The sequence below is a fragment of the Etheostoma spectabile genome, chromosome 4 (assembly GCF_008692095.1).
Source record: "Etheostoma spectabile isolate EspeVRDwgs_2016 chromosome 4, UIUC_Espe_1.0, whole genome shotgun sequence".
Classification (NCBI taxonomy): Eukaryota; Metazoa; Chordata; class Actinopteri; order Perciformes; family Percidae; genus Etheostoma; species Etheostoma spectabile.
This window is the reverse complement of record NC_045736.1, coordinates 36391837-36402914: the sequence shown is the minus strand read 5'-3', so window position 1 is coordinate 36402914 and position 11078 is coordinate 36391837. Positions and strand designations below refer to the sequence as shown.

At 42.5% G+C, this 11078-nt stretch overlaps 1 protein-coding gene across 1 annotated transcript in view; it reads left to right on the top strand.

The window, feature by feature from the left end:
- Positions 1-451: 451 nt before the first annotated feature.
- The window catches only part of nisch (nischarin), a 33839-nt gene continuing 23212 nt past the window's right edge, over positions 452-11078 (top strand). Inside the window, 12 exon segments of the mRNA XM_032514893.1 lie at positions 452-687; positions 2208-2291; positions 3213-3395; positions 4960-5008; positions 5458-5621; positions 5740-5835; positions 6824-6919; positions 7009-7161; positions 7383-7451; positions 7759-7944; positions 8288-8416; positions 9538-9651. Coding sequence (XP_032370784.1) covers positions 607-687; positions 2208-2291; positions 3213-3395; positions 4960-5008; positions 5458-5621; positions 5740-5835; positions 6824-6919; positions 7009-7161; positions 7383-7451; positions 7759-7944; positions 8288-8416; positions 9538-9651 — 1404 coding nt within the window. The 5' untranslated portion in view covers positions 452-606.

Genomic DNA, 11078 nt, shown 5'->3' with positions numbered 1-11078 from the left:
CAGACTGTATCGTAGACCGTTAATATGAATAAATATACAGTCTATGCTTTCAGACTGCATCTATTCTACCACTGTCACCACTGTTACTGAGCTGCTATTAATAAACAAAATCCTAATGTTAACGATAAGTATTTGAAAGATGAGACACGTTTCTATTATCGGACATCTATCGTGGAGCGAGGATGCATGTTTGTCCTTTTACTTGTTTTCATTTAGATTTGACCGTCATTACGTGTATAGTCTACCTTGTCTAACTCATATAATGTTTGTATATAAAACATTCAACAAAAAATATTTTTGAAATGTCATAGAAGAACAGTAGGCCTACATAAAGTTTGAGCATTTTGAAAGCAGTCAGCTTTGCGTCTAGCCCATAGACTATATTGATATCGAATATCGTTAATATGAAGGGTCTATCTATAGTCTAGCCTGCCGGAAACAAGAGGAAGAAGGAGAAAGCAGTCAGCTGCTTCGTTCAGCATCACAACAAACATGGCGTCAGGAGGCGGCTAACTGAGAAGAAAAGCTGGGGATCCTCCAAAGCCGATTTAATTAAGAGTTGTATTGCTTAATAACAGATAACATTTGCTTCAGCTTGATCTCAAGATGGAGGCCACCCCGTATCGAGAGGAGGTTTCGGAGAGGAAAGTGTGTGTTGTCGGGTCGGAGCTGGTGGAAAACTATACTGTAAGCTACGTCCGGGTGCCTCTCATGGATGCTAGCCTAGCGGCAGTTAGCTAAGCTAGCTTGTAGCTACCCTTAGATTCAGGTCTGTCAAATTGACAGTGAGTTAATGTTGAAGAAATTGCTCCATCAATGCAATACAAAAAACTGTCTAGTTATTGTACGTTTTTGGTCAGTCGTTAAGTCTTTATGGTCCTAAGACTGTACTAAAAACAAGGACACGATTGATAAGCTAACTGCTAATTGCCGTTAGCCAATTTTTTCTTCCTAGGATTGCGAGAGCATGGCCCGCCCTACTCTTCCTCTGATTGGCTGGAAATCGCTGCCAACTCGCGTTGATTTGTAGGTTTAGACCAATAGCAGTGGTATTGTTAGGGTTAGGGTTGATAATATCAGGGTAAGCCAATCGAAGGCGGAGGAGGGCGGGACAGGGAAATGCTTTCGCCCTCCTGGGAAAAAAATACTCTCCTGCCGTGCTAGCTGAGCTGTTACAGAGTATTCACAACGGTGACAGACCTGACAGCACACTGCGGCTTTTAATGTCTCATAAAATATAATATTTAATGTCTATGTGTTGTAACCATCGCACTTTTACGTGATTGTTCATCCCAATTGATGAATGGTTCACCCCTAGACTGCAAAATAAGTGTTTATCCGTGCATTAATTATTTAATAATATATTATCCATTATTTATTTTTTGACAGTCATTTTTGAGTAGATATTTTTTAAGTCAAAAACAATAGTACAGAACGCTAATATCATTGGCAGGCACGATGGCATTCACAATATGGAGATGTTAAACTGTAATCTATATGGAGTTTGGGGAACTCTCTCCCCAAACACATCCGTCATGTTCAAATCACCAAGTCAAAACCTTACTTTTTTAGAGCTTTGAGTGTTGTATAATGCACCATATCAATAAAAACAGATTATTAATATTGTCTAATTTTCTTTTCTTTCTTAAATTTAAACACATTTTCATTGAAGCAACTTTTGTCCGTGAAAAGAAAAAAGAAAAAATTCAGTCAGGTATAATAATTTCTAGGGGACTCAAAATTATGACTTACATTAATTATGAGAGGTGCCAAGATTTTGACTTTCTAATTGACAAAGTCAAAAATATTTAAGACCCATTTGTTTACGCATTGTTGAATGAAGCTCAAGATCTAAGATTTTCACTGCCAGCGACTGCTTCTTTGCAATGTTGTGCATATTACAATAAAAAACTTGAATTACGAGGTGAACTCAAAGGTTCACTGCAAGTATTAGTGCATATTATCAATGTCTGCTTCCTGGAACTGTTCTTGAGTTTTTAGCACTTGGATCTGCATAGATCACATGACCCAAGTATGAAACTTAGTTCACCTTAGCAAGTGGTTGCTTGCATATAGGAGAAAATGGTTCAAATATGGTATTTGGTCTTTCTCCATTTAATTATTGGAGAATCCATGCAGCTCAGTAAGCAGTTGTTTAATTCAGACAGGTTGTAATAATCACCAAGTGTCCTGCTGTGCTGGTTCAGGTCTACATCATCGAGGTGTCGGATGGAGAGCACAGATGGACTGTGAAGCACCGCTACAGTGATTTCCACGACCTCCACGAGAAGGTAGGTCAGCGGTGATTCATCTGCTTTGTGATAGGCAGGATCACTTTCACCAAACGTATCTTTTGTAGTCCTCCCAAGTAAACCAGCAGCAAAACACATGGGTTTTTGTTTTGAATTCAGTCTGGCGCTGTGATGCATGAAGTAGTCTTTCTTACTGAGTGAATGTTCAAAGCAACCATATGTAATTATAATTCTATATAATTATTAGAGATGCACAAAATAGAATTTTAGGGCCAGTAACTGACATGCAATTGGAAAAATGTAAAGAGGACAATGAAAACCTTTTTTCTTATTATATTTTCCAACTGTCCATACAACCTTTTCAAACAATTTGTAGTTACCATAAGGATGGGCATTTTATTGACGTTCTTCTTTATTTTGCAAGCAGCAATGCAACTGGCACGTTAATTTACTGCTGTTGCAAGAAAAGGCTCCGCATTATTTAATGCAATGGCCACAGGTATACTGTGCATCCCCACTCAGTAATAACCATAATGCATTAAGTCATAGATGCACCACATGCGAGTGCATTATTGCACAACTTTGATCAAAAAATCTTACTGACTTAATGTTGACTGGGATTGATAGCAATCCTCACTGTGTTTGCACTTCTTATGTCCAGAAATGGAGAGAGAACCAATCAGACTAGGTCTGCAATTAATTAGTTTTAGTTTCAATGAATGTTTCCATTTCTTTCTTTTTTTTATAATGGTAAAATTGTCCATCACAATGTTCTAGAGTTTAAGGTCTTCAAATGGCTTGTTTTGTCTGATCAACGGTCCTGATACCAAAGATTTTCAGTTTAGAATTGTAGAAAACAGAGAGAATCATCAAATCTTCACATCGGCGAAGCTGCACCCAGGCAAGGTTTGGCATTTTTGCCTAATAATGTAATGTTTTATCCTGTGTGTTTCCCTTCAGCTGACGGCGGAGAAGAAGGTGGACCGACGGCTGCTTCCTCCTAAGAAGATGCTGGGGAAGAACTCAAAGAGTCTGGTGGAGCGGCGGCAGAAAGAGCTGGAGCTCTACCTGCAGACGTTGCTGCTGCAGTTCCCACAGGCCACCCCGACTCCGCTCGCAGTCTTCCTGCACTTCCACCTCTATGTGAGTACACCCGAGGCTCCTACAACCGCTGCACACATACAGTACCCCGTTCAGGTGCCTCAGACTTCTAGTACGACACCTGACAGCACTCAGCCGTCTGGTACTTCAATCACACAGGGCCGGCTACACGCTGGATGCGTCCCGTGAGCGTGTCAGCTGGGTGGTGTGTCCGTTTTTATTTCGGCTCCCATGGTAACAGGTTGGAGCTTACATACTACCTGCGTGACACGCACGTCCCACGTGCGCCTCGAGCCACGCCAAAAACGCGAGCCTGCCAGAAATAGAACCAACGCCTATTTTTCATGCGACACGCGAGCATAACAGATAGAATAGGGAAAGATCTTTATATGTCATTTTGACACAAATACATGTTCATAAATGACATGTTGATGTTTGAAAGTCTCTAGGTTTTGACATTAGTTTTGACATTTTTTAAAATATTTTTTGTGTTTTCCCGCTTTAATTTTTGACTTGACAGTTAGGTGAGAAAGGGGAGAGAGGGGGAAGACATGCAGGAAATTGTCACAGATCGGATTCGAACCCTTGACCTCTGCGTCGAGGCATAAACCTCAGATAGCCCTCCCTCTATGTCACCTAGCAACAGCAGCAGCAACAGCAGCAGCAGCAACAGCAGCAGCGCTGCGTCAGACACGTTTCTGGTGTGCAGGGCATAGAAAAATGATGCGATGTTGGGTGACACCTGTGTGTGTGTTGCGTTAGGTCACGGCAGTTATCTGCCATGACGACCAGCCATGCTCGCCTCACGCGTGAGGCGATACTAATCTGCAATGGAAAAAGGAGGACGGGGCACCGTGGGCGAGTCGAGCAGGTACCATTAATAGAAAAATGCCATTAGAAGTATATTTGAACAAAACAAGACTAGCTTGCCCCCTCACTCCTCGTCATCCCGTTCCCTCCCTTTGTGGTGCAGGTGGGCACAGTTTAGTTTTGTTGCCGTTTGTAGACCCTGGGTTGTCTACAGAGGCTGCGTTTTTTACAGTGTGTTCAGGGGACAGGCAGCTAGCAGATAGTGAGGAGATGTTTTTTACAGTATGTTCAGGGGACAGGCAGCTAGCAGATAGTGAGGAGATGTTTTTTACAGTGTGTTCTGGGGACAGGCAGCTAGCAGATAGTGAGGAGATGTTTGCTGTATGTGACAACAAATGTCCTAGCCTAAAACACGTGTGACATTGCTTAGAGCAGGTTTCTCCGCAGGTTTCTCTGCAGAATTACTGCTGCTGGTGTTGCTCTGGGCCTGCCTCTCTGCCTTCTTCAAATACTGTTGAACTAATCCTGGCTAGCATGATGTGATAAAGCTAAAATGATCCTGATCATTCTTAGCCAGTCCCAGTTTAGAGGTTTGATTTGTTAATCTTGGATGTTGCGCTGACAAAACAGTTTGTTAAAAAAACCTTTTTAAAGAAAGGCAATGTTGAAACTATGTTTAGCTGTCTGCAGAGTAGTGAAGAGATACAATTATTTAACTCCACAGTGTACACCCTTAACTGTTTAACTGTATTTTGAGCTAAATCCAGTTTTTCACAAACTTCTTTGTCTCTTTCAGGAGATCAACGGCATCACAGCAGCTCTGGCTGAGGAGTTGTTCCATAAAGGTTAGCTTCCTTTCTGATCTTTCTGAAACAGCAGCCTATAATCCGCTGGAACAGAATATATCGCTTCCCTAAAGTTTTTGTAATCTGGTTGCATAGAACCCTACAATACTTAAATACCAGTTTTAATAGTTTATGATCTGTTGCAGCTTAATCGTGCGACTCTCAGCTGCTGCATCCATCTCCTTTCCTCATAAGAAAAGTTTCATCTCTCCCTGGTCAACTACAGTTGATGTTATACAACCAAATATAACTTATTAATAAAACTGATAAAAGTCTTGTACAATAAGCAATATCAGACGTGTGTGTGTGTGTGTGTGTGTGTGTGTGTGTGTGTGTGTGTGTGTGTGTGTGTGTGTGTGTGTGTGTGTGTGTGTGTGTGTGTGTGTGTGTGTGTGTGTGTGTGTGTGTGTGTGTGTGTGTGTGTGTGTGTGTGTGTGTGTGTGTTGTAGGTGAGCAGTTGCTGCAGGCGGGCGAGGTGTTTTCTCTGCAGCCTTTGCAGCTCTACTCCGTCTCCCAGCAGCTGCGTCTGGCCAAACCAACCTGCTGTAACGGGGACGCCAAGACCGACCTGGGACACATCCTGGACTTCACCTGCAGGCTGCGATACCTGAAGGTCCCACACCTCTTTATTTGATTCAAATTCCCATCGTACAGTTTAGTGTTGGGTCCTGACTTACTTTTCAGGAGCAGATGCGGTGAATGTTCTCACTGGTTCTGTCTCTGTTCATCAGATGTCTGGTACCAGAGGCCCAGTAGGCACCAGCAACATCCAGGAGAGCAGTCTCCCCTTTGACCTGTCTGTTTTCAAATCACTGCTGCAGATAGAGGTAACTGTCTGTCTGTGTCCCTGTCTGTCTCTCATGAAAATGCTCTTCTCTATACACATGTAAAATCAACGGTGTAAACTCATTTACACCAAACTATGGTCCCAGGTTACTGCCTGGTCACACCAGTTAGTAGCACATCTCTTTAGACACAGCAGGGTTACATCCAATTGGATGGTGCAATACAGCTCATATGATCAATTACTCCATTTTGGACTATCCAGCCCTTTGTTCCCTCAAAGGTCAGGGCTGGCAAGACGGTTTGTGGTTGGTACACCGTGCCAATCAGTGTGTCAAAGTTCATCAATGCTTAACACAAGAATGCTCTGTGTGGATTAGGGGTGGGACTAAATATTGATACGGCAATATATCGTTCTCCTTCTTTGTGCGATACGTGAATTGATACGCTGGCGCCAAATATCAATACTTCAATTAATAAAATAGGGCACTCTGAATAGATTTGTTCATGGCCCCTCAACACCGCAGGAAAAAGCATGGGTGGAGTTGTAAATAAGGACACTAACAGAGGAGACAAAAACGCTGCTAACTAAGCTGAGCATCTGCAATGAAATGCCTTGATGTATGTGAGCTATTGTATAGGAGTAAGATTAGACAAGCTTTTATTCTCTCCTTAAAGGAACACGCCACCATTTGTTGTTCATCACGGTCGCCCCCAGCTGTAGATAGGTGGGCCAACGCACTTTTTGTCTCAGTGCATGCATTGTTTTAGTCAGGTGCAACACCTAGTTGGCTAGTTAGCTTAGCATAGTGAATTGAATCCTATGTTGCCGGTTAGCATGTCATGTCAAAAAATGTATACCTGTTCAGCTTGCAGTTTGGTAACATCTACAATTAATTATGTAATCATGTCATGTTCTTGTATGTGCCTGTAACAGCACTGATGGGAACAAACTGATGAACTTTTAAGAAATCCATTTAATACCTGCCAAAATATGGATGCTAACTTCTGTCTCTCTCTCTCTGTCCTCAGATCAGTGAGTGCAGCTCCCAGCAGATTGGAGGTCTCTCGTTTCTGAGGTCCAGTCTGGAAACTCTAAGTATCCACTACTCCACAGAAACTATGATGGTGAGGTTTAGATTAGATCCCTTTCTGTTGTAGTTAGCCAGTCTTGCATGTTGTGTACTGATGCGTGTGTTATTTCTGGCATCCTCCAGTCAATCCTTGTCCCAGAGGCGAGCGAGTTCTCACAGTGGGAGGCGGAGGGGGCCGAGTCAGGCTGTCCTGTGACCGCTGTGATCCCTGTGTGGAGAAACCTGACCACTCTGGACATGAGCCACAACGGCATCAGCACCATCGACAGCTCAGTGGTGAGACGGGCCCTCCAAACCTAAACAAAGTGAACTTCAGGCCGTAAAATAGTTTAAAGTCCCCCTCCACTCAAACATGGTTTTATCTTTATGTCCCCTAAAACGTCGGATCTTGACTCCGTTGACTTGCATCAGTGCAAATGTAGAGAATGTCTGTGCACTGTTGTGTCAGGTCATCAATTGGTGTTCTTGTTTAATATCCAAGGATTTCTCTTTTGTAGAAACTGATCCCGAAGGTGGAGTTTCTGGATCTGAGCCACAACCAGCTGTCCACAGTGGAAAACCTCCAGGTACAGTGTGTGACAACGTAATGAAGAACACAAACACACATTAAACTGCTGAGTTTAATGTGAAACTAACTAGTTGCAACATAGTACCTAGGATCAAACTTATACCCTTACAACACGTGAGGTAATTGGTATGCATCGTTCCCGGGGTTTGTGACCCAGGTCGTATCTGAAGGAGTCAGATAATTCTGGATCGGCCCAGGTCCTTGGTGTAAAAGAGGTATTGCAACAGACGGCTGGTACTAACAGCCCTGCAGATGTGTGGTTTGTTATTCACAGTAGCATTGAGGTAACTGCCCTGTATTTGCAGCACCTGTACAATCTGGTCCATGTGGATCTGTCTTACAACCGTCTGCGGGTCCTGGAAGCTGCTCACACCCGTCTGGGCAACATCAAAACCCTGAGCCTGGCTGGCAACCAGCTGGACCAACTGACCGGCCTCACAAAGCTCTACTCTCTGGTCAACCTGGACCTCAGCCACAACCAGCTGGCCCAGGTAATCCTGGCGTGGACGTCCCGATGCTCCAGCGGTCATAAGTGACAACAAATCAACACAACAAATCTTTCTTTACTATACTATACTTAATTATAAGAGTGCAAAAGATAAATGTTCTGGTTAGTTTTTGCATTAAAAGAAATGATCACTCACAAAAGGTATTAAATAAGCTATTAAGTGGATCAAGTGTCCTTCATCTTATTCTTTTCTCATTTACTGTCAACTCTACTTCACACACTGTGTGGGGGAAAAACCCCAACCGTAGCTCAAGGGAAAATCTAATGAGGTCAGTGTTTGTTTTTTTGATGCGGGTTTGTTTTGTGGTTTGCGTGTTTGTTCCCAGTTGGAGGAGATCAGGAACATCAGCCTTCTGCCCTGTCTGGAGAAACTTAACCTGTCCAACAACCCCATGTGCATCATCCCAGACTACAGAACCAAAGTCCTGGCCCAGTTTGGAGACCGTGCAGCAGAGGTACACCATCAAAACCACTACACTGTTAATACTGTACTACTACTATTACTTCAACAGCAGCAAACAGCACCAAAAGCTTTTTTACTAGCTATACTGTTGCTGTTGCTTTAGTTCATATCCACGACGTTCCACTGCTGGGATTGCTCCGTCGAAAATTCACTCTTTTCAGCCGGATGTCCGTTTCCTTCCTCTTTCTTTGTGTTGGTGTTCTAACCTCCGGTGGATTTCTGAGGACTATGGTTAACTGGTCCTCAGATCTCAGCAGGGTAAATCCAGACAGCTAGCTAGACTATCTGTCCAACCTTTTCTGTTGCACAACTAAAAACATTTTTTGAACGGACACGTTCCACCAAAACCAGTTCCTTCCCGAGGTTATTTAGCAGAGGCACCGTGGCTTTTCCCGGTGCTTAGCGCCTCCCGTAATATTTGTGATTAGTTTAAAGAAATGCCAGTAAACCAGAGCACGTTTTACTCCCATCCCAGACCCTCTGTCTCAGCGCTGTGGAGGAGGGTCTGTCAAAGCGAGACTACTGTTGCTTGTACTGTCAATATTATCACTGCCCAGTAAACAACCCTCACCACCACACTGCTAGAATCTGCTCATACTTCTACTGGTAGTACTCCTCGTGTATTAATATTACTGCTGCCGCTGTTTATGCTACGTCAGCTATGCTATTAATATTATTGAGTCTACTTTAACCCACATGTCGTCTTTGGCTTTTATAGGATTTGAAGTGGTTTTAAAATAGTATTTAGTAAAAATTGACATATTCCAGTCTGTGATTATCCATCAACATACATTCATTTAAGTCCTTTTAGTCTAAATAATTCCTAATTTCTGCTTTTCTAACTCAAACATTAGGTATAATTTCCTATAAATGAGGTTTATTGACCATAAATTCAAAAAATAACTGTAAAACTAAAGTCAATAAGTTAGTGTTACGTAGTGTTGAAAACGTCAAAATAAGTGACAATTATTGAAAAAAGCTTCATAAGTGTTGAAAAAAACGTACAAAAACGTAAGAAAAAGTAAAAACATCAATAAAAAGCCTCAACAAAAGTGTTGATTTTTGACACAAGGGTTAAAAAAAAAAGAAAGTGTCTTCTCTCTGCGTCTTCAGGTTTGTCTGGACGGGAACCTGACGACGGAGAAGGAGCTGGACACAGTGGAAGTGTTGAAAGCCATTCAGAAAGCCAAAGAAGTCAAAGACAGGATGAGCAGCGGCGACAAGAAGGTACGCTCCGTCACACTGAATCCTCCAGCAGGAGGCGGGATAAGCTTGGATGGTAAAGGTGTCGGCGTTCAAGTCAGCTATATTGACATACGGTTTGCTGTTGAAAGATGAATAAATAGTTTACAGTTGTTGGATAAGGTCAGAGTTTAGAAAGTTAAATGTTTCATTGATATGTCACATGTAAATAAGTATTCTTTGAATCTCTATTAGGACTGTGAGGTAGCAGAGCTTTAAAGCTATAGTGCACAACGTCCGTTGTATTCAAGCCATCGCCAAATGAGTTGCTACAAAGCTGATTAAGCCTTTCATCTTCATAAAAAGCTCTCTGTACTTCTAGGAACTTGAGTGATGTGTTTTACGTCACCGCTGAGAAAGAACAACAGCAGCATTCAGCTTTGGAGACAAATAGGACATAACAATTACAAGATAATGACCTCTTTTGAAGAGTCCATCATGCTTTTTTAGTCCTCTGAGTCAGCAACTGTATAGTCTATATCCACGACATTTCATTTCCGGGATTGCTCCGGAAATTCCGCCGGATGTCTGTTTTTTTAGGCCGGATGTCCGTTACCTTCCTCTTTCTTTGTGTTGGCGTTCTAACCTCCGGTGGATTTCTGAGGACTATGGTTACCTGCTCCTCAGATCTCTGCAGGGTAAATCCAGACGGCTAGCTAGACTATCTGTCCAATCTGTGTTTTTTTCTTGCACGACTAAAACAACCTTTGAACGTACACATGTTCCACCAAAACAAGTTCCTTCTAGATGCTATTTTTCAGCGGCACCGTTGCTCCGTCCGGCGCGTAGCTCCACCCAAGACAATTTTGATTTAAAGAAATTCCAATAAACTAGAGCCGTTTTTTTCTCCCATCCTGTAATGCTGTGTGGACTAGCCAGACCCTCCTCCGCAGCGCTGTGGTGGAGGGCCTGGCAAAGCGAGACTAGCAACTGCGTGGAGAAGGGGTGGGGGTTATGCAAAATCACTGACTGTGTTGTTGTCATTACTTAGAATTCCTCTTGGGGGAGACATAATCTACGCACTATAGCTTTAAACTAGACTGTTTACTTTTTACTAAATATCATATTTCAACATTATTAGTAACTGAGGAACCAATCTATGTTATGCACTGATTGGCTCCTGAGACTTTGGCCTTTGAACTCTCACGAGTCTGTCTTGAACTCAAAACACTGTTGAATGTTACATCATTGTCAGTCGTACTCTGTTACCATGGTTTCCAAATGAAGTAGCACAGAGCCCTTCTGCAGTGGTTTTATAATTGTAACCTGATAATAGACCACAGTTAGATGGGACTAATAATAACTAATACATCTCTGAATTCTGAAGAGTGTGCACATCAGCAGCAGAGTTAAGATATGATACAAAAACAGCCAATAAAGCTGAGCCTGTAAGCACGATTAGGTGTGTGAGG